Source organism: Polyodon spathula, chromosome 10, assembly GCF_017654505.1.
Source record: "Polyodon spathula isolate WHYD16114869_AA chromosome 10, ASM1765450v1, whole genome shotgun sequence".
Lineage (NCBI taxonomy): Eukaryota > Metazoa > Chordata > Actinopteri > Acipenseriformes > Polyodontidae > Polyodon > Polyodon spathula.
Genome location: NC_054543.1, coordinates 8324332 through 8347761, shown reverse-complemented (window position 1 = coordinate 8347761; position 23430 = coordinate 8324332). Strand labels below are relative to the sequence as shown.

The window sequence follows — 23430 nt, the reverse complement described above, 5'->3', positions numbered from 1 at the left end:
CTCTTATAGCACAGCACTTTTACCCATTCCAGGTTTAACTTTTGAGCTTGATTAGCCACAGTGTGTAGGTAACAAGATCAGATGTGTCTAATGAAACTCCTAGTAAAAACAGGAATGGATCAAACGGCTATGCAGTAGGAGTCTTATTTACATCCCTGCAATGAGGACTGAACTGCGTTCATTAGCCTTCAAGCGCCTTGAAAACTGGAGCAGAAGGTATTGTTTGTTTATTTGTTTGATTCGTGTCATTTTCCCTGTTTTGATATACATTTTTGTAGTCATAATCTTAGATGACCTTATTATCCCCTGGAGCTTGGTACGGTCATTCCTTAGCGCAAGGTCTTGAAGCCTTAGTGACCGAGTTGACATCATGTGTGTTTGCTGTAAGTCATTGGAGTGAGTTTTACGCATGATCAGATACCAGGAAGTTGCAGCAACTTTTCATCTATAGCCTTCCTTTTTTAAATGTATTTGCATATATAAAATCAGTAATGGTATAAAATAGTCAGGAGCACAGTCAGTCTGCTAGCAGGGAGTAGAAGGTCGTGCACGAGTCTGTCCTCTCTTTCTAAATGACCTGGATTCTCTGTGTGATTTTGATCTGCTTTCAGTCCATTCATCTGATGGCGTAGAAGGAAAGAGATGGAGAGAGGGCGAGATTGAACCCATCTCCATATCAATACTGATCTGCATTTCTCATTTAATATGTGCAGTTCATTTAATTTTTTTATTAACTTTCCCAGTAGTACGGTCTTGGTAGAGGGTGGGTGAGTCATTTGTACTGAATTTTGTATTTTATTTCTAGAACTGTACATTGATTTATTGTATTTGTCATTGGTAATAATTTAGTATTTAGATTGAATTCAAAAGATCTAATTCTGATAGCCAGCTAATTCAACAGTCTAGTATAGAGAACTCAGTACTGTACTGGGAATCTGAGAGCCAGCTAATTCAATACAGTCTAGTATAGAGAACTCAGTACTGTACTGGGAATCGGAGAGCCAGCTAATTCAATACAGTCTAGTATAGAGAACTCAGTACTGTACTGGGAATCGGAGAGCCAGCTAATTCAATACAGTCTAGTATAGAGAACTCAGTACTGTACTGGGGATCTGAGAGCCAGCTAATTCAATACAGTCTAGTATAGAGAACTCAGTACTGTACTGGGGATCTGAGAGCCAGCTAATTCAATACAGTCTAGTATAGAGAACTCAGTACTGTACTGGGAATCTGAGAGCCAGCTAATTCAATACAGTCTAGTATAGAGAACTCAGTACTGTACTGGGGATCTGAGAGCCAGCTAATTCAATACAGTCTAGTATAGAGAACTCAGTACTGTACTGGGAATCGGAGAGCCAGCTAATTCAATACAGTCTAGTATAGAGAACTCAGTACTGTACTGGGAATCGGAGAGCCAGCTAATTCAACACAGTATGAATGTAGTGCAGTTTGAGTTTTCTGGTCTAGCCTGTTTTCCTCCCTCCCTCTTTCTCTCTCAGGCGCTCTCTCTCCCTCTCGTGCATTAGTGCTTGTTTAATATTTAATCAGCCAGCTGACTTGGTTTACACCCTTTCTAAGAGGTTGTGTGCATTTAAAAGCCTCTATCCTGTACTGTTGATGGCTGCTGCAACATAGAAATGTGTTGGGGGTCAAAAAGGCAGCACTCATTTCTGTCCTGGATTCCAGTGAGAATATTACTCTGACCCCAAGTTACAAATTACACATTTGAATCATCAGGAATGGAAATAAAACTCCTGTTACATAGCAGTTTCACCTATTCCAGCTTTTATTACAAGCTTAGTCACTCCGGTGTGTCTTATTGAACATCTGTTAAAACCAGCAGCATTCGCTTTGCAGATCTCTCTCCCCCAAACTGCACGCAATGTTATCGCTGATATAATGACACACATCCCACACACAATGCCTTATCTTCTAGCACAGGGCTGCGTTTCTGTCTGTCTGAGAATTCAGTGCTGCCAAATGCATGTACAGTAAATTGCCTGCCTGCCGGCCAGGAGCACTTACAGGAAGGATATAGCTGAGGCATGCGTACAGAGGTCGCCATTACTTTTTCATATTTCAGAACTTATTCAATTGTAACAAAACCAGTTAAAGGGTTTTTTAGTACAAGTTATTGAATTGGGCGGGCGGGCGGGGCGGGCGGGCGGGGGGGATAAACAGGATCTTGTCAGTACTATTTTCCATGCCATTATTTTGTCTTCAGATAACTTGGTTAGGACTTTCTTTACCAGTCTGCAAGACTTAGGGAATCTCTCTGTACATCAGTGACATGCCTCCTGCTCAATATTTAGGAGTTACATTTGCTGTAGGTCACATGGTCTGATTGCAGGAAGACCATATGAGTGAGTTTTTAATACATGATTAGGTACTTTTTTTTTTCTTTTCTGTTCTTTCTTTCTCTGTCTCCGCGTTCCCTTTTCCTGAAGCATGCAGCGGAAACGTCTGCGTGTGTTTTGAACTGGGTCAGGCTGTTGTCAGTGCTGCCATGTGATGTCTGTGAGCGAGGCAGGGAAGTATAGCCCGGCTTCCTTCTCTCTGTCTGTCTCTGCTTTTTTGCAGCTTCTCTCACTACCTCTGGATGGGATAGTGTCTGTACACTTTCGCTTTAATCACACAAGGCATTTGATTCAATGAATCCACTAGGTTTTGCTTGCATTGGTTGAATAGCAAAGGGAATGCAAGTTCTGATTGCAGAGGTAATTAACCAGTGATTCTCTCCATCCCACCCCCATATACAAATTCCAGGCCACATGGAGTTAGTGAGGTGTCTGTTTGTCAGTCTCACTTTAAAGTTACTATCAGTAATGAGGAGAATGGTGAGAGGTAGAGTAGAGGACTCGTGTGTAAAAAGTTGAATGCTTCTGCACATTTGCTACATTAACACTTGTCATTATCAATAAAGACCATTGGAATTTGGAGAGAAATGGGAACATGGCTTTCACATCACTGTGGTGGAAGAACTTGCAGGACTGGAGGGTAGAGTGGGGAGGGGTGATTGGTTGGTTTTGGTGTGAAGCCAGCTCCTGAGTGCCTGGTTTGTTTTTCCCCAGTGTGTAAATATTGGGATTGCCACTGTGAGGAAGCTCTGAGTTACTCCCACACACACAGCCAGCGTCTCGGGAGTGGGGGGGCCTGGCTGGCAGGTGTGAGGCTGTGCGTTTGAGTACAGGAATGGTGTTGAGTGTGAGATTGTGTGCACACACTATTCTGCTTTCTCTCTCTTTCTGTCTCTCCTTTTAACTAGAACTTCAGCTTCAAGCAGTGCAGGGGTGATCTTCCTCGACTTCAGCGCATACAAATGGGTGATTTGCAGGCTGGATGTCTGTCTGTTTCTCCTTTTCTCCCAATTCTTCATTTCTGCTTTTTTTTCTTTCATTCTGTTTTTTTTATTCTTCCTTTTGTTTTCTTGCTCAGTGTTTTTCTGTTGTTCCTAAAAGTGGATTATCAAGCCCAGTAACTAAATACTGAGAATTTAAAACAGCAGGCTGCCCTTTTTACAGTGCCTTCCAGACCTGACCCTGCTGTGTCTGTCTGTGTCCAGGGGTGTCACTTTAATTCCTAAATGATTACACTTCAGGATTAAACACTGCAGAGTGATGTTTGGCATCTGCCTTTCTGTGAGTCTGAAGGTAATTCACACAAGCAAACTGATAGCAAAAACAAAACAAAAAAATTGTCAAGAAAATGGGGAAAAAATTGGCTTCAGATTAGACAAAGGGACATTCAGAACAGAAAATAGGAGGCACTTTTTTACACAGAGAATTGTGAGGGTCTGGAATCAACTCCCCAGTAATGTTGTTGAAGCTGACACCCTGGGATCCTTCAAGAAGCTGCTTGATGAGATTCTGGGATCAATAAGCTACTAACAACCAAACGAGCAAGATGGGCCGAATGGCCTGCTCTCGTTTGTAAACTCTTATGTTCATCAGTGTTTTCAGTTAGCTTCATCAGTGTTTTCTGTATTCAAAGACATTGACAGATGTTTCAATTTAAGAAGCTTTTCTGAAACACTTTGACTGGTTTCATTTTGTGTTACTACATGTTCTTCCAGTGAGTGGTTAGATGAACATTAACATAATTTGGCAGGAAGGAGCTAGAGCTCCTTAACAAAGATTTGCATGCATAGATATACTGGTGGGATTTGAGAGAAGAGCTCAGAGGTGGTTGGGTGAGTTTTTCGATTTATTACAACAGTCTTCCTCAATTCACATGCACAGCACATTTTACAAGCACACTTTACTACTACTGTTGCATTATTGTGAATTTAATTTTACAACTTTTTGGTGTGGGGGTTGGGAGTGGTGCGCTTCTCCTATTGTTTGTGTGTTTGAACTGTGTTTGTGTTGTCTTGTTGGGGTATTCTCAAACACTTCTGATTGCATGGGGGGGGGGGGGGGGGGGATGGTGATCATGGCAGGGGTGTCTTAGATTTGCACTGTGTAAATTCATAAGTTGAATGTGTTTAGAATGAATGTGTCCTAGGATGCTCGTTGTATACAAGAAAAGATGCATACAGCATTTGAGTGTCTATGAACAAGGCTTCAAATGTAATCATATATCATTAGGATGTGCATATATGCCTGTAGAAATAGTGAGGCTGGAATCGGTTTGTTGTGTATCGTTTCACCTCCTCCACCTCCAGCAACTGCGACCAGTCTCCCTGTCAGTCACGTATTATAACATTGTGCCCCAAGCCTTGGAACACAAATAGGGAGAGTCAGCATTCAGGTGACCTCAAACACTTAATGATTCTTTGTATTTTTTCTTTCTTAGTTTTTTTCGTCCACTCTCTCTCCCTCTGTTGGACAAGGTTGTTATTATTAGCTGTTGGCTCTATTTAGGTCTTAATGAAAAGTCACTTATTTTCACAGCATCCTGCCTGTGGTGTAATGTCACCAACTAACCAAGCAACAAATATGATATTAAAATAAAACAAATTTAGTCTGGGCACCCAATATTTATGTTGTGTGTGGTCAGTGCCCTGCCTTACATTTTAAAGAGGAGGGAGTTCAGCTCTTCTGTGCTCGTCAGCTTCCTAGATCAACCATCTAACAAGAACTAGACGAACCCTGACTGGCCGAATCGCTGCCTCGCTCGTAAATTCTTTCATTAGTGACCGCCTGGAGGAATTCTGACCGGAGGTATGTGACCCCAGGGTGACCTCTGTGTGACCTCTGCCCCTCCCATAATGTCCTGAGGGCAGTCATGACTTCAATACAAGGTTTCTGTGACCTTTAAACCTTGAGGCCAGCTTTAACAGAGGAAGAGAAATCTGTGTGATCCGGTACTGTGCAGCAGGGTTCTAGACCCGGTCTCAATGGCAGACGAGTTTCGAGTGATGCATTTTTACCCTGTGAAGTCACTGACGGCCTTCCACCGATTCGTGCAATTTGTTTCTGAATAGTTGCACACTTGTATGTAGTGGAATATGTGACTGCAGATGTAGATCTAGGAGATTTTATACATTTTTAAAATGATTTTATTTTCTTTGTTTGTTTACCAAAAGGAGCAAACTACTTGGTCACCAGCCCCTTGTGGTTCTCTGTCCCAGTTGCTGGAAAGGGGAAGCGGGGCGACAGGAGTTCAGCACGGGGCAGTTTCTGCTTGTTCTTGCTTTTCTCTTGAGAACAGGAAGCCTGAATCTCCGTGTGGTTACAGGGCTGTGTGATTCAGCACTCGCACAAGTGCACCGACCTGTCGATTCAGAGACCGAAAAGTGCCTGCCTGGGGGTGTAATGATGATTCTTTCTTTTATATGATATTGTATTGTTATAGAGGTGTATATGGTTTGCATTCTGATTCAAGACTCAAAGCACAGCATAGCGCTTTGTGCTAGTTTACTAGGTGGTTCGTGGATGAAGTGTGTTTTATAGTTGCAGGCATCTGTTAACTTTTGCCTCTTAACAAAATAGTTTTTCCTCCTTGAATCTTATTGTGCATCATACAAGTAGCCCGTCAGGACCTCTGCCCACTTGCCTGCTCTTTGAACAGTTCCTTTCTAGTTTGTTATTCCTGAAGGGAGTGCTTAGACTAGTGCTCAGGGTAATGACAGCGCTGGAGAGCTGAGAATGTTGTATTTAGTGGATATAAATTGCAGACCCAAAGACCCAGATTCTTACTAGTTCTGTTTTGATGTGTAAAAAAAATATTTGGCTGAACGATGGGGTTGGGGGGGGGGAATTTACAGGGCACTTCTCCTAATAAAATGCAATCATCTGTCTTGAGAGAGAGAGAGAGAGAGAGAGAGAGAGAGAGAAAACACACACAGCCTACATGAGGTGAATTAAGTTCCAGATATCGGTGGGGGCAGGGTAAATTAAGATAAATCGCATGAGATGACAACCCAGTAACATCCAGCCTTGTGCTGTCAGGGAGAGGAGGAGGGAATCTTAAACTACCCTTTCAAATGCATATTTGGTTAGAGTAAGTGTGCATTTTGAACATGTATTTATAAAAAGGATTTACTGTTTATCTGTCGGAATGTGTTGTAAAAATCCAAAGCTTGGAGGAATCCTGGGCATGTAGACTTCATTACACAGAACAAAGCAGTGTTGAAAGTAAGGAGCGCATCACTGACCTGGGTGTAATAAATGAATTGGTAAACTAAAAATAAAAACTTGAGCAAAGAGTTGGAGAACTCGTTCTTATCCCCATGGTAAACAAAGAACTGCTGGGGATGCGCAGTCCAGCACAGCATTGCTTCATTTTCACCCCTCTTAATCGGGTTTGCGTGTTTTCATTTTCAATGGGAGTGTTGCACAGAACACTTGTACCTTGTGGTCACATGTGGTTGTTGCTTGTGTCTCCAAAGGGGACTTGAGATCCACAAGAGCATCTCGAGGGAATGCTGGGATACCAGCATCTACTAACTGGAATCGAGTTCTCTTTCCAAAACCAGCTCCACAGTTGCATTCAAATTGCGATTTTGGAAAAATAAATATATTTCAACTTCGGTTCATATTTCACAGAAGGAAGGAGACCCTTCTTGAGTGTGTATGGAATGGGCTACCTAGCCATGTTGTTGAGGCAGAAACAGTTGGATCCTTTAAGATCTGACTTGCCAAGGTTCTGAGGGCAATCGGTCTGTCTACCAGACGAGCATCGATGGACTGAATGGCCTCCTCCCTCTGAATGTTTTTTCTTGTTTTGTGATCCCACTCCTGTACGCTGCGTGTTCTTGATTCTGCCTGTAGTGTTTGCTGGGTATATGTAGCGCAGTGGGCACTGAGTAACATGCAGGATGCTAATGCTGCCTGCCATTAGTACTGAGAGCCCTGAGCAGGGCAGTAAAGCACTCTCTAATCTGTCAGTATTGCAGTGTCAGGGGAAGATGCATTTCACTAAGATGCTCATGTTTATCCCGGGATGAGAGCTTGTTTATTAGATGACTCACATTTCAGGCTGTGGATTAGGAGGCAGGGTCAGTTAGCGTGCCTCTGTCTCCCCCAGTGTGAGTGCAGGCTACTCCTGTAGGTAAACCCTGATGTCTTCCCAGTTTAGCTGTAGGTTATGGGTCAGACAGCTCTTCCGCAGACAGGATCACATTTCCCAGATTTCTGTTATTTTAAAGCTGTGCCAAATCAAGTGTGGGCTCTTCGAGTTTTGAGTATTCTTTCAAAATTTAAACCAATCAGTTTTGAAAAGCGGTAGGACTAAAAGTATTATTTGGTTCCATGCTTTATCAGCAGTAAAATGAACCAGCTACCCTATTGAATCACCTGTGGCAGAAATCAGAGTAAGACGATGGCCATTTTTGCTACAGAATGTATTATGTCTTTGCAGTGTCTGCCTGTTTGTGTCTTCTATGTCTGTCTCAATCAATCAAGCAAGTTAAGTGGCACTGTAGAATTCTGTATTCAATATTTGGCTCTGACCCATGTGTGTGTTATTTTTGGCAATTGGGAAGTTTAATATATAATTATACAAAAAATGGACTTTCGCAGTTTGTGTAATGTGTCAGTGGGGTGATTCCCTTTTAAAGTGCCCTTGCCAGGGCCCCATTGTGCAGCCTGTGCAGGGTCAGCACTTTCCCACTCAGTATATTTTTAATGAATGGAAAGCGATCTCACTAAGGGGGGAGGGCTGAAGAGCTGAGTAAACTTCTAGACATCCAAAAAGATTAAGGTGAATCTCATCAGACAGTAACAAATAACATCCAGCGCTATGCTGTCCACTGTTGTAGAGCAGTTTGTGCCATTCCAGGTTTTACATTCACACCAGTAAAACTGCTTTGCAATGGGAGTCTTATTAATGTGCTCTGCAGAAGCACTATGGATATCTCTGTTGAGCTGTTCGAGAGAGAGAGAGAGAGAAGGGGCAGTGAGAGCTGGACACTGCAGTGACATATGGAGCTGTGAAAGGCTATATCGTGGGAACTGCAGGTATTTCGAGACGTGCTCTCATACCCAGGGAAGGGGGTAACGGCACAGGCCACTTGGTCTTCGAAGATCGTCGTTTTTGGACCGCCAGCCAGCCTATGAAACGACTGCTTCCTCCCACGCTCCAAATTCGGCATTGTGAATGTAAAATGAAAGTAGATGCTTAATGTGACCCAAAAAGACGTGTAGACCGTTCCGGGCAAGAGAGAGGCTTGTTGCTAAGGGAACACAGTCTGTTTGAAAGATTAACATCCCCCCTGTCTCTGTCACACACCTGCAAAGCAATCCCTCCACAGGAAGGGGGGGGTGGTTATTTTGGGACCCTCCTGGGAACGTGGGCTGAACACTGAGGAAGCAAGAGAATGTGATCTAGAAAAACGAGAAAACAAAGACTAAACCAAACGTGTTTTGAGTGCGGTTTAAATTGTGACTGGCGACTTTGAATAAGTCAGTAATCTCGACAGTGTAAACTGGGTTAAGGGGGGGGATTCCATTATTTCAAGCTTCACATTTTTTGTTTTATAATGTGTGGTGTTTTGTAGGTCAAAGGCTGCTTCCCCTCAGAGTTTCTCCGGGTTACAGTACATTCATATGACAACATGTGTAACATGAGGAAAAAGATTGAATATATCTTCACTTGTATCTTAATTCTAAAAAAAAAAACCCAAAAAACATTTAGACTAGAAGTCAGTCTTCAAAGTACGATTGAGTGTTGAATAGTTCTGAATGAAAAGAATTAGCTTGAGCTGTATGCACACCGCTGGATCATATTTTTTGCATGCGCTTTTCTGACAAAGGTTAAGCAGGTATGCAGAATTCTAAACGTTTAACTCTTATCTGTTTGTCCATGCAGGTGTGTGATATTACTGCCCCTGGAATAAGACACTGCTGAGGGACCGGGACCTCTGTCCACCACGGAGAAACCCACCAATCACAGCATGGCTGATCACAGGACAGGGGCATCAGCAGCAGCTCTGGAGTGCTGAAGAGAGGAAGAATGAGAGAGTGAGGAAGAGAACTAGATGAAAGACAAACACGTGGAGAAAAAGAAGGAATACAAATCTGTGCTCTTTAAAAAACACAGAGAAAGGAGGAGGAGGAGGAGTGTGACAGGGCAACCAGTCCTTGGTGTGTCAGAGGCGGAGAGAGGAGCTGGCAACAGTCACTGTGAGGAAAGGGAGAGTTGAGACTGATTGAAAGAGCAGCCTTGCTTCTCTTGATCCTTAACTGAGTGGGTGAAGAATTGATAGCGACAATTACAGATCGGTAGGGTGGGCGAGGGGAGTTCGAGTGAGCCTGTGTGTGTGTGCATGTCTGCAGCGGGTAGTGACAACGGCAAGCAGAGGGAGAGACTATGGGTACCATGGTGACCTAGAGTAAATGGCTGTTCCTGAGCTGAGCTTGTTGCCAGTGTCTGCTGCTCATCCCTCCTCTCTCTCTCTGTACCTGCTCCTTCTTCTCCTCCCCTGCCTCTGGTCCTCCTGCTGTCGCCTCCGCTATGCTTTGGGTCTGGAAGTCTGTGCGTAGCCTTCGGCAGCTTGAGTTGCACCGTCTGATCCTGGCCCTTATCGTCTTCAGCCTGCTTTCCATGTGCTTCCTGGCTTATTATGTCAGCAGCAGCCCCAAGATCAAAGAGGCGCCCCCTCTTCCCTTCAGCGACTGTGGGGCAGGAGGAGGATCAGAGGGGGGGCAGAGGGCACCTCCGTTCATCCCCCTGCAGGCGGGACAGCGGCGCTTTGTGAAGGTGGTGGACACGTCTCACACGGACCCCACGGTGCTGGTGTTCGTGGAGAGCCAGTACTCCCAGCTGGGCCAGGAGATTGTGGCGATGCTGGAGTCCAGCCGGTTCAAATACCGCACAGAGATCGCCCCGGGGAAGGGGGACATGCCCGTGCTGACGGAGAGGGGGCGTGGCCGCTACACGCTGGTCATCTACGAGAACGTGCTCAAGTATGTCAACCTGGACGCCTGGAACCGGGAACTGCTGGACAAGTACTGTGCCGATTTTGGCGTGGGCATGATCGGCTTCTTCAAGGCCAACGAGAACTCGCTGCTCAGCGCCCAGCTCAAGGGCTTCCCGCTCTTCCTGCACTCAAACCTGGGGCTACGTGACTACCGCATCAACCCCGCCGCGCCACTGCTCTACGTAACACGCGCCAACGAGGTGGAGCAGGGGCCCCTGCCTGGAGACGACTGGACTGTCTTCCAGTCCAACCACAGCACCTACGAGCCTGTCCTGCTGGCCAGCACCAAGTCCTCGGAGGCTCTGGCTCAACTGAGCGAGCACCGGGCCCAGCACGCCACCGTGGTGCAGGACCTGGGGCTGCACGACGGCATCCAGCGCGTCTTCTTCGGAAACAACCTGGCCTTCTGGCTGCACAAGCTGGTGTTCATCGACGCCATCGCACACCTGACCGGACGCAGGCTCTGCCTCTCTCTCGACCGCTACCTGCTCGTTGACATTGACGACATCTTCGTGGGCAAGGAGGGTACGCGAATGAAGGTGTCGGATGTGGCGGTAAGGGGGGGGGGGCGGGGTGTTAGTTTAGTTAGGCAGGTAAATTAGCTGGGTAGCTTAGTTATTTGAGGTAGTATATAGCTAGTGCTGGTGTGGTGAAAGTTTGTTAGGTAGTATATGGTAAGGTAGTCCAAGATTTAGTGTTGATCTGAGGTCTGAAAGCAGGGACAGGGGTTAGGGGAGGATGTTAGGTGTTGGGTAGATTTCATAAATTTTTATGTATTTTCAATGTTATAGTACATGGAGGCTTCAGTGCAATATGTTTGAAGTCCCCGTTATACAAAACTTGGGGGGACTGTAGACCTGTACATCCATCCCCCCCCCCCCCCCCCCCCCCCCCCCCCCCCCCCGTCTAACCCCCCCCCCCCCCCCCCCACCCCCCCCCCCCCCCCCCGGTCTGTACATAGTTCCCTGTGAACATTTAAATTTCTGACAGAGTAGTGTTATTTCCAGCTCAAAGATCGGAAATATTTCTGCTATAGATCGTCCTGTCCAGTACAAGGGGTGTTCACGTGTCTGTTGCTGTTTTTACAGTATTTTGTTTGCTTAACTGTTGGTGAAAATAGAATGTCTTTCAAAGGTTGACATAAAAAAAATGAAGTATTTTACAATTAGTGTTTTCAGGTAAGCATTTCAATATTTAGCAACATTCATTGTATAATATGTGACATTGGGTTTATGTTTGATAATTAGGGGAAGGTTAATTGAGCTGCTCAAAGTCTGAAGCCTTCCCAGAAGTTATTCTGTATTTGTACCAAACACTCGGGGAGAAGGGAAAGATTCGATTCCTTCCTGTGTCAGCTGACTGCGTTGCCATGGTACTGGAAGACTGACCCTGACGAGGACCCCTGCCAAGTTTTTCCAAAAATCTGACTCATTCAGATACTCAATACTGTCGAAAATTCCTATTGGACGGAAAACTGATATTGTTAAATTACAGGTTGCTGGTCTGTTACCATGGATGGCTGATGTAGTGCTGCTATGAGTCTATTGGAGTGAGGTCTGCTTTATAGATTCACTAAGTTCTTAAGCTCATGACCCTGTGAGTCAGTAAGCGCTGGTTTTAGTAATTCCGGGCCGTGATGGCTCTTGTTTCGTGGAGCGCAGTGGAAACGCAGGCTGTGCAATAATCAGCCCGGTGTGGATTCCACACAGTCACGGGGCCTGTGCGATAGCTACAGTACAGCGTGGCTGTCGGTCACACTCACTCGCACTGTCACATGCATCTCGATCCTTGGGGAGGGCATTCCTCAGTATAGTTTATTGGGACTGTCTGAATCTGGGCGATTTACTGGAGACTGCTGTCTGTGTGGCACTTAGATATATGTCTGGCTGGAGAATCTCTGTTGGCTGTAATTTTCAAATTATTTTGAACTCTGTGGTAATGCAGTATTGATTCATTTTGATCTCGAGGTCTCTCCTGTTCACAGGCGCTCCTGAATACCCAGAACAAACTGAGAGCGCTGGTCCCCGACTTCACCTTTAACCTGGGCTTCTCAGGGAAGTTCCATCACACAGGTGAGGGAGGCAGCCCTGACACAGCGCTGAGGGGAGTGGAAGAGCTGTATTAATCTTTCAGATAAGAGTTCTCAAAAGGTTTTTGCTGAGTATCTGTAAAATGAGGCTTTTGTGAAGCGTTCCTGTATTTCAGAGCTCCTCTTCCCCTTGTTTATTATTGAAATGACCAGGTGCTAGCAATCCGCCCCCCACCGCCAAAACTGCTCTGATGCCAGGTGGGTTGCAGCAGTGAGGATAATAAACTGTGCATGTGTCTCTGAACCAGTTTGATGTACCTGCCCCAGTGTGTTGTACCTGCCCAGTGTGTCTCCCCTCTTCCACCAGTGTGTGTTAGGGAGCCAGCTGGATTAACCCGGCCCTCTACCCTCTCTCTGGCAGGCACGGACGAGGAGGATATTGGGGATGACATGCTGCTGCGGCACAGGAAGGAGTTTTGGTGGTTCCCTCACATGTGGAGCCACATGCAGCCACATCTTTTCCACAACGTGAGCGTGCTGGCCGAGCAGATGAGGCTCAACAAGCTCTTCGCTCAAGTGAGGACGGGTTTTATTGCAGGTTTTACTTTAAGCTTGCTTAGCCTCGGTGTATAGGTAAAGATCAGGTGTGTCAGGAATGGATCAAACTGCTATGGAATGGGAGTCTGTGATGCGCTGGTTATTCTAGAATTACACTAGCAGGCTGTTGTCTGGACTGGAAGTGTGATTGTGACTCCGCTGATTGTTTTGCTCTCCTGGGGGCTACCTCTGGTGGTTTAGCTTGGAATATCTTTCTTGGACACAAATGCAGTCGAATTGACTGCTTGACAGTGCAGCAGCTTTGAGTCTGAAAACATTGTGGCAGGTATGGGATAGGGGTCGCACCCCCCACCCACACCCCCCCCAAGCTGTGGCTACACCGAAAGCGGAAAATTTAATTAAAAGTTTAAATTATCTTAGCGGAAATTGCGTCAACTAGTGTCGGGGATTCCGTTGTGTCTAATGTCTCTACTCACTGAGTCGTTGAAGTACTTGTTCTTATCGGAAAGTAGGGAGTTAAGTCGTACAGGAAGGGGAGCCCCTCGATCCCACGTGTCACGCTCGTGATCAGGTGAACTCCAGCCCTGGTCCCTGAGAACTCCAATCCTGCAGGTTTTCTAGGTGTCTTTACGTCTTCAATGACTCAAAATCTGGAACACCTGTTCATCATGACTAATAAAGCCAATAATTGCTGCAATTAAGTAACAGTGCTCTGTTGAAATGATAACCAGAAGATCTGGTAGCTTCCAGAACCAGGGTTGGAGGCCCCTGCACAATACTAGCCTTTAACCTTTTTATGGAGGTCTGGATATTCATTTGGAGGTAAATCGACAAGCTTCAGGATGCATTTTCAAATGTTTTAATGTTTTGTCCTGTTTTTCAGGAGCACGGAATCCCCACAGATCTGGGGTACGCAGTGGCGCCCCATCATTCTGGGGTGTACCCCGTTCACAGCCAGCTCTACGAGGCCTGGAAGTCTGTGTGGGGGATCCAGGTGACGAGCACTGAGGAGTACCCCCACCTGAGACCGGCGCGATACCGCAGGGGGTTCATTCACAACGGCATCCAGGTGAGAGCGCCGGGGACCCCAGAACACAGGGAGGGGACGGAGAACTCAAAACACACACTGTATTAGAGACAAAGTACATCCATCTGAGATCAACTCAGTACCACAAGGGGGTCACTAACAACATCAAGGGACCTCAAAATAGATTCTGTCTTCTGAAAAAGCATGATGCCAGAGTGAACCAGCGCACAGGCTAAAGTAGCCAGGGAAAGTGGTCAGAGGCTATTGTGTTTGCAGAGCTGTTCAGGTTAACACTCTCTCGCTCTCTCCCCCTCCCCCAGGTGTTGCCCAGGCAGACCTGTGGCCTGTTCACTCACACAATCTTCTACAACGAGTACCCAGGGGGCTCCCGAGAGCTGGACAAGAGCATCCGGGGAGGGGAGCTGTTCCTGACGGTGCTGCTCAACCCGGTGAGTATCGGGGACCCCCCTGCTCCCCTCTGTCATACACAGAGCAATGAAACCAGAATATAGCTCTTTTACTCCTTAGTGAAAGCATGGTGAAGCACAGGTAAGCATTGTAAAGAATAGCGAGGTGTGGTAAAGCATACAAAAAAAAAAAAAGCAAAATAAAAAGGCAGTCCAGGGTAGACTACGTTAATGCATATCATAACCATGGGAAAGGAATGGAGAGACTTTAGAAATGGAGTGGGGAAAAAAATAAAAAAAAATAAAATAAAATAAACTTTTTTTTTTTTTTAAGGAATTGTTTTACTCTCCTAGCAGTATCAATGACAGTTGCTAGCATATGCTAACAAGTTTTAACCAGGGATACTTTCTTCACAGAGAAACTCCCGTGTCTCGTAGCAGTTCCTGTTATTACAGTGCTGCCCATTTTTATAATACTATAGTTTAGAGCCATAGTTACAAGAACATCTATCTATCTGTGTTCATAACAAGAACACAAATGCTAGTGTAGTGGCATTATGGGGAAAATGCGATCTATGTATTAGTGTTAATATTATTTGTATTTGAAATTCTGTGAAGTATTCATGTTCTTGCAGTAGTTGTAACAGTCCCTCCCTCTCTCCAGGTCAGCATCTTCATGACCCATCTCTCTAACTATGGGAACGACCGACTGGGGCTGTACACCTTTGAGTCGCTGGTGAAGTTTGTCCAGTGCTGGACTAACCTGCGCCTGCAGACCCTGCCTCCCAAGCAGCTGGCTGACCAGTACTTCCAGATCTTCCCTGAGGAGAGGGACCCCTTGTGGCAGGTATGGGAGTGGCTGAGAGCACAACTTAATGTAAGAATAGTAGAAACCAAGTCAAGTAGACACTGAAGAGCGGCGCTACCCAAAACATCTTATACACCTCGCATGATCAGCTTTCCTCCAGTGGTCGTCTTCTCACTCATTTTAGCGTTACCCACTTAGAAGCATCGCGTACCCTCTCTGTCGACACCCATTGAAGAAGTCACAAGCTGAAACGTTCATCTACTTGACAGCGATTTTAAATGGATGAACGTTTGCATATTGCAATGAACCGCTTTACCAGATTTACAACAGGGATGGACGTAAGACTGCATATGAGTTTGATCCATTCCTGGATTTACTATGAGCTTAAGGCACACCTGAGCTTATTACCTGTGCACTGTGGCTTATCAAGCTATTGGTAAAACCTGGAATGGGTGCAAAAATTATAATTAAGAATTTGACTTTACTGTTGCCCTGAAACTCCAAAAATGTTTTTAATTTTTAAGATTACGTGGTGCACTCTCTGTGTGTCGACTGTTTCAGAACCCCTGCGATGACAAGCGACACAAAGACATCTGGTCCAAAGAGAAGACCTGCGACAGGCTGCCCAAGTTCCTGGTGATCGGACCACAAAAGACCGGTAGGAGAGCAGTGGCAGAGGAAGAGAAAGATGGGCCCCGCAAGACCTTATTGAGGGCCCCCTTCCCCAAACATCAAACACACCAAATCAAGTGTTCAATATTGAATTGTATTTAATTGTCAGAATGTTTGCATGGATGAAACAGTACATAATGAGAACATTTGCTACTCACCTGCTTTATTTTATTTTGAATACATATTTACATCCAACACTATATACTATTTTTAATAATAAACAAACAGGCTTAATCATTAACCCTACCAGGATTCCCCAATTCTGCGATCACAGAAATTATTACAGAATTCACCATTCTGCACAGACATTTGCAGAAATCATCTTGTATAGGAAATTTTTTCTTTTTAATTATTTTTAATGCAGGCATGTTGATTTGCTGTAGTTTATTTTGGTGCCCGCAGCAGCACCCAACAGCTTCCATCTAAACTACAGGATGAATCGTGTACACAGAATATAACTGCAAATGTCTGTGCTGAATAGTACCCCAAAACCTTCCATGAAGACGTGCCTTGTACCAGCCTCTGGGGGGGGAAAAAATCAGAATGATTAACACAATAGCGATACCTGTTGAAATGAGGGAGGATACAATGTGAATTACTGGCATCGTACACCGGCAGCTACAGTGATACAAATGTGTAACATCGGCAAATATAAACCGTGAAGGATATTATCATTGTTAATAAAAAAAAAAAAAAAAAAAAACTTTCAAACCCCTCCTGGGCCCTCTGAGCGCGCGGGCCTGTGTGCAGCTGCACCTGCTATTGCTCCACCACTGTACGAGAGACTCCCGTTGCAGAGCAGTGTGAGCCAGTCCAGGTTTTACATTCCTTTTGTGAGCTTAATAAGCCTTTTCTTTCTTTTGTTTCTTTCCTCTCTCTCTCTCAGGTACGACAGCTTTGCACTTCTTCCTCTCTCTGCACCCAGCGCTCACCAGTAACTTCCCAAGCCCAGTCACCTTTGAAGAGATCCAGTTCTTCAACGGGCCCAACTACCACCGCGGCATCGACTGGTAACCACTGGCTGCTGCTCTCACACATTTATGTAGAACTATTAGAAATAGCCGCAACTTTCTTTACAGCACTCGGACCACCTTAAATAAAAAAAGGCCTAAGTTACCATATTCCCTATGCAGGGACTGAAATAAGCCTGCTATTGCATAGCAGTTTAATCCATTTCAGGTTTTACTATGAGCTTGGGTAACATTAGTGTGCAGGTAACAAGCTCAGGTGTGTCTTAAATTGGTACAACCAGGAATGGATCTGTCTTATTTACATCCCTGTTTATGCATCATACTATGCAGTAGACTAAGTGGCCACTCTTAAGTATAAGCTTGTATCTCGCGCAGCACCCTGTACTGTGTTTTTAATTGTTCCTTAGCTGTATATTATAAACGGCAGTCTAGCTCATTTTAACATATCAGTTCAATGTGAACTAGCGCTGCAGTTTTGAAGTTGTTTTATTTTTCGTTTTATCTCGTCTCCCCCTGACAGGTACATGGACTTCTTCCCCTTCCCCTCCAACGCCAGCACGGACTTCCTGTTTGAGAAGAGCGCGAATTACTTTGACACAGAGCCGGTCCCTCGCCGCGCTGCCTCTCTGCTGCCACGAGCCAAGATCATTGCAGTGATCATTAACCCAGCAGAGCGTGCTCACTCCTGGTACCAGGTCTGCGTCACACTGCTTATAACCAGGGGGAGAGTGACTGCTCATTAACCCAGCAGAGCGTGCTCACTCCTGGTACCAGGTCTGTGACACACTGCTAATAACCAGGGGGACAGTGACTGCTCATTAACCCAGCAGAGCGTGCTCACTCCTGGTACCAGGTCTGTGACACACTGCTAATAACCAGGGGGTCTGTTTGCACAATCTGCACCCTGAAAGCTGAGTTGATTCAGACAGGGAATGAGGGGATGGTCCTTCACTGTATTGTATCAAGTTTAAGTCTCTGTCTCTACAGCACCAGTTGGCTCACCAGGACCCTGTCGCTCTGAACTACACCTTCCAGCAGGTGGTGCGCGCCCCCCCCAGTGCCCCGCCCCAGCTCCGAGCCCTGCAGAGCCGCTGCCTCTCCCCGGGGGCCTACGCATCTCACCTGGATAGGTGGCTCCAGTACTACCCCCCCAGCCAGGTACAGCCCTGCAGCACTGACACTGCAGCCCTGCAGCACTGACACTGCAGTCTCACGCACACTGTATCTCTCACACAGTCTCTTCCTCTCTCTGCAGCTCCTGCTGGTGGATGGAGCTAAGCTCCGTTTGAAGCCAGTGTCTGCACTGGATGAGGTCCAAAGATTCCTGGGGGTGAGCCCCCTATTCAACTACACACAGGCACTGACGTGAGTCAAGGAACAAAGGGTTGGGTCTGGTTCTGTTCTGTGTGTTTCAGGTTTGATGGCAGTGAGGGGTTGGGTCTGGTTCTGTTCTGTGTGTTTCAGGTTTGACAGTGAGGGGTTGGGTCTGGTTCTGTTCTGTGTGTTTCAGGTTTGATGGCAGTGAGGGGTTGGGTCTGGTTCTGTTCTGTGTGTTTCAGGTTTGACAGTGAGGGGTTGGGTCTGGTTCTGTTCTGTGTGTTTCAGGTTTGATGGCAGTGAGGGGTTGGGTCTGGTTGTATTCTGTTCTGTGTGTTTCAGGTTTGATGGCAGTGAGGGGTTGGGTCTGGTTGTATTCTGTTCTGTGTGTTTTCAGGTTTGACAGTGAGGGGTTGGGTCTGGTTCTGTTCTGTGTGTTTCAGGTTTGATGACAGTAAGGGGTTGGGTCTGGTTCTGTTCTGTGTGTTTTCAGGTTTGATGACAGTAAGGGGTTCTGGTGCCAGCGCCTGGAAGCGGGTCGGACCCGGTGCCTGGGGAAGAGCAAGGGCCGGAAATACCCAGAGCTGGAGCCCGAGGTGAGCACACACTGCAGCTCATCGAACCCCAGGAAACGCTTACAAGCTGCACATGCCATATGCAAACGTACAATAGAAAATGTCATGAGCAAATATTTAAGTGTGTTCATTTGTTCTAGGTGATATCAACCACATGGAGCTCATTTAGTAATCTGAGTTACCAGTGAAATTTTTATTGTAATTCTCTTGCCAGCAACAACACTAACAGCTGCTTTCACTGACCCTGGTGAGCACCTAATGTTACATCTGTCCATTGCAGTCTGTGAGACCAGCCGGTAGAGTTAATCCAGTCTTCTGTAAAAATGAAGTCGTTAGAAATTAAGGTCAGGATGTCAGCGAGTTGAAATAAGTGGAAGTGTATATAGGTGAGAGAAAAGCAGATCCTCAGTGAAGCTGTATAATAAGTTGGAGGCAGTCTGTCTGTTTCTCCTTTTCACTCACTCACCCACTCTCTCTCTCTCTGTCTGTTTGTGTCTCTCTCTCTCTCTCTCTCTGTCTCAGACACGCTCCTTTCTGTCGGAGTATTACCGCGATCACAACATGGCACTGCTCAAGCTGCTCAAGAGGCTGGGTCAGTCCATCCCTGTGTGGCTCAGAGAGGAACTGCAAAGCAGCAGCTGGAGCTGAACACAGAACCGGAACCTGACCTCCAGACAGAGCCAGAGCCGGGCCAGGCAAGCAAACAGGGAGGGGGAGCACAAAGACCAGTAACTACAGAGAAAACCCAATGAGAGAGACAGTGAAACAGGGAACAAGGGCACACACACACCCCACTACCATGGGTCTCATATAGGGGGTGCTGTGGCTCACATGATGCTTTTAACATGTTCCCGCGTGAACGGTCTCTCCTCGCACATGCCTGCCGCTCGCTCGCTCCTCCTCCCTGGTGTTCATTGCTCTGTGGGGAACTCGTCCACGGCAGCAGTGTCCGAGCTGCTGTTAAACCTGTACGGATACTTTTGTATTTTTAAAGTGCAGTACATGACTAAGGAGACTGAATGGAGACTCAAACACAAAGGGACACCCATAAACTATAACCCCCTCTCTCCAATACCCCCTTTTTGTCTTTCATTTGTTTTTTAATTTTTTATGCACATTTCTTTTTTAGAAAGCTGTTGTGTGTAAACATTTTTATTTATTTCTTTTTTTTTTTTTGTTAAATGAGACATTTCAAATAATAAAGGACATTTGCTATTGCTGATTTTAAACATGAACCCAGAGGGTTGGCGGTGTGTGTGAATGGGAGAGAGATGAACAGGCTGCAGCATTCTAGCTGCTTTTATTTATCCCAGGACTCTACAGACAGGCAGTCTGAACCAGGCCAACGTCGTGTCAAGTTGTATCCTGCTGCGTACTTTTGCTGTTAACCGTTGATTTCTCAAGGACTGCCATGCAACGAAAAACTGCATCTGAGAATTTTTATTTCAAACGGCAGCAACCAGTTGGGAGATTTGAAGCTGTATATCTGGTTATCTCTCAAAGTGAATACAAACGGAGAGGTGTTTAGACAGACTGACTTGTTATTGGGGGAGTTAAAGTTCCATATTGTGGTCTGTCCTTAAGTATTTTTAAAAAGAACCGCCACCACCACAGTATCATCTCTAATGCTGCTCTGCAGGGTTTTGGAAGAGTATCTGAGTCGATTCTGTATAGTAAGGCTTTGTTGTCTGTTTGATGTTGCTAAACAGTTTTATTTTAATTTGTTATATTTCTTTATCCTTGCATGTCTCCCATAATATAGCCGTGGTAGCTTCCCAGAAATTCGGGTCAAAGTTGAGGTTATTAATGTGAAACCACTACAACCCTCCCTCCCTCCGATTAGCACCCAGGCCTTCAGAGGAAGGTGAAAGGCTGAACCCACTACGCCACCTAGCCCCTGTGCTCCCCTGACTGACTCCACCTGCACACCACGTGGCCGTGCCTTTACCAGGGGAGACTGGGGACCTGTTTGATTCTTTGTTAGTATGACACTTCTGATTTGTATCTTTCACTGTATTCATTACCCACAGGACCCTGCCAAACTCTGACTGCCAATATGACAAAAAAAAATTCATTGACATCCAAAACAACTCAAAGGCACAGCCCTGGTGTTCTCTGAATAAGAGAAAAACGCATTAATAAATAAACACCAGAGTTGCGTTTCAGGCTTTGTCTTGTGTGTTGAAAATGTTACGTAGTCTCAATCTGTTCCTAGAAATTCTACAAGTAATGAATTCAAGTACTAGTTGGCATTTTACAAGTGTGCAAAGCAGCTCTCCAGTTGCCTTAGGTGGTAGAGCATTGGATGCTGATTGGCCAGGCAGTTAGTTCAAGTGTTAATCCCTCATTTTCCAAAATATTCTTTAATTAACTTACAGACCCGTAAGGGTTGGCTTTGAATCCAGTTCAAGACCCAAATGAAACGACCATGAGCAGCACAATTTAACCCCAGGTTTACGTCACAAAATGTAATAACGTGTTTCACCAAGCAGGGGAGCTCAGTTGGTAGAGCATGGGACTCTAATTCCCAGGTTAGTGGGTTCAAACCCTATGTTAGAGACATGGGTTTTCCTTTCATTTTCAAAGACATTTTTGATACTCAGTTTTACAAGACAGGACAAGGTCTCAGTGGTCTTAAGCATGGAAATAATAATATGAAGAGGTTTATAGAGGATTGCATATGCGATGCTTGGCTATTGCATAGAGCCCAGTGGTGCAGTGTGATAATGTGCTAACATCCTGAACTGGGGGGGTGGGGCACGGCACATTCTTCTGTAGAAGTGTGATAGCATAGTGGGCTAATTCACTAGTACGCTGCGGTTCTCCTTGGGGGACGGTAAAGGAAACTTTCCCATCAAGGTGGCATGGCTTAATGGGTTAACTTGGTAACATGCTGTGATGTTATCCTTTGAGAACTGGGTTCAAATCCAGTTGATTCTTGCCTCTATTTTCAAAACTGGTTAATTGACCTTATAGCCCAGGGGTGGCCAACCCTGGTCTTGGAAGCCTCAGGGTGACCTGCTTTTTGTTTTACCCCAGCCTCTTAATGATGTAATTGATTTAATGATTGGGCTTAATTGGTCAGAATTACTGTTTGTTCCAGATATTTAGCGATTGATGATTTAGAGCTACCTACAGAACCTGCAGGATTGAGACTCTCCAGGAACATGGGTTGGCCACTCCTGTTATAGGCAATGTGAAACACAGCTTTCCTGTGGAAGCTGGTGGTACAGTGGGCTAATCACATGGCTGCCTCTTCCTGAAGATGACTGTTTGAATCCAGCTGGGTTCAACGGCATTTGAACCCAGTTCTCCAAGGAGCACAGCACAGCATACTAGCAAAGTAGCCCACTGTGCTTCCTCACTTTCATGGCAGTTTGCTTTTTTCATTGACTATACCATAAACTAAATGTGTCTCTGAAAATAAAGGAAGAAACTCATCTGGATTCAAATCCAATTCCACAAGGAGGCACAACATGCTAATGAACTAGCCTACTGCACCACCTGTCTCTTTGTGACAGTCTAGTAGTCAAACTTTTAGATAGTAGATTAACGCTTTTTTTCAACTGAGAACACAGCAGATCTACACGGTTAATGCTATCAGTGTTAATACTAGTGGTTTGCAGAAGTATTCAACCCCCGCCAAGTTTTCACATTTTGTTGGCACCTGATTGTACTCCACGACGCTTTTCAAATTATACTTGCCAGTAGAATCTACACAAACTAATCCACATTGATGAAGTTAAAAAATGCATATAGAATATAAATAAGATTTACAGAGAAAACCATTAATCTCAGTTGCATAAGTATTCAAACCCTTTGCTACTGCAGTCCTAAATCAGCTCAGGTGCAAATGATTTGTTTGAAAGGTTACAAAATTAGTGAAATGGTTTCAGCCTGTGTGTATGCAAAGTGGTTTAACTATTTTCTCGGGAATACAAAGACTTTCAAGCTGCAACTCACATAGTGATCCAACAAAGCAACCATGAAGACCAAGGAGCTTTCGAAACAAGGGATAAAGTGGTAGAGAGGCACAGAGCAGGAGATGGGTACAAGAAAACTTAAAAGGCGCCGACTATCCCTCTCAGCACAGTGAAGTCCATCATTAAGAAGTGGAAGATGCATCATACCACCCAGACACTACCAAGATCAGGTCGCCCTCCCAAACTGAGCAGCCGGGCAAGCAGGAAACTGGTTCGGTATGTCACTCTGAAGCCAAAAATGACCTTGAGAGATCTGCAAAGTTCTGTGTCTGAGATGGGAGTCAGTGTTCACACATCAACAATAAGCTGGTCCCTACACAAAGCTGGCCTGTATGGTCGGGTGGCAAGAAAGAAGCATTACTCAAAAAGCCTTATCTTAAAGCAAGCATTGAGTTTGCGAAAAAGCACGTAAATCATACTGCAGGCATGTGGGAAAAGATTTTGTGGTGAGCCAAGACAAAAATGAAACTTTTAGCTCTAAATTCCAAGCGTTACGTCTGGCACAAGCCTAACGCTGCACATCATGGTCACATCAACTCATCGTGGTGATGGAAACATCGTGTTATTGGGATGCCTGTCAGTATAGAAGGGAGAATGGATGGTGCAAAGTACAGGTGAATCCTGTCTGAGTCAGCCAAAACTCTGAAACCTGGGGAGGAAATTGACATTTCAGCAGGACAATAACCCGAAGCACAAAGCCAAAGCCACACTGGAGTGGTT

At 45.4% G+C, this 23430-nt stretch overlaps 1 protein-coding gene across 3 annotated transcripts in view; it reads left to right on the top strand.

The window, feature by feature from the left end:
* The window catches only part of LOC121321779 (bifunctional heparan sulfate N-deacetylase/N-sulfotransferase 2-like), a 39750-nt gene extending 17334 nt beyond the window's left edge, over positions 1-22416 (top strand). For 2 of the 3 annotated variants that reach the window (XM_041260973.1, XM_041260974.1), the window contains exons 2-14: positions 9253-10917; positions 12348-12435; positions 12814-12968; positions 13834-14019; positions 14298-14426; positions 15049-15231; positions 15754-15850; positions 16751-16874; positions 17356-17530; positions 17823-17993; positions 18091-18200; positions 18646-18748; positions 19250-22416. In XM_041260973.1, the coding sequence (XP_041116907.1) occupies positions 9898-10917; positions 12348-12435; positions 12814-12968; positions 13834-14019; positions 14298-14426; positions 15049-15231; positions 15754-15850; positions 16751-16874; positions 17356-17530; positions 17823-17993; positions 18091-18200; positions 18646-18748; positions 19250-19375 (2667 nt within the window). In that variant the 5' untranslated portion in view covers positions 9253-9897 and the 3' untranslated portion in view covers positions 19376-22416. Of the gene's footprint in view, positions 1-9252; positions 10918-12347; positions 12436-12813; positions 12969-13833; positions 14020-14297; positions 14427-15048; positions 15232-15753; positions 15851-16750; positions 16875-17355; positions 17531-17822; positions 17994-18090; positions 18201-18250; positions 18575-18645; positions 18749-19249 lie in introns of those variants that run through there. The other variant, XM_041260975.1, reaches the window with a different exon arrangement.
* Positions 22417-23430: the final 1014 nt, after the last annotated feature.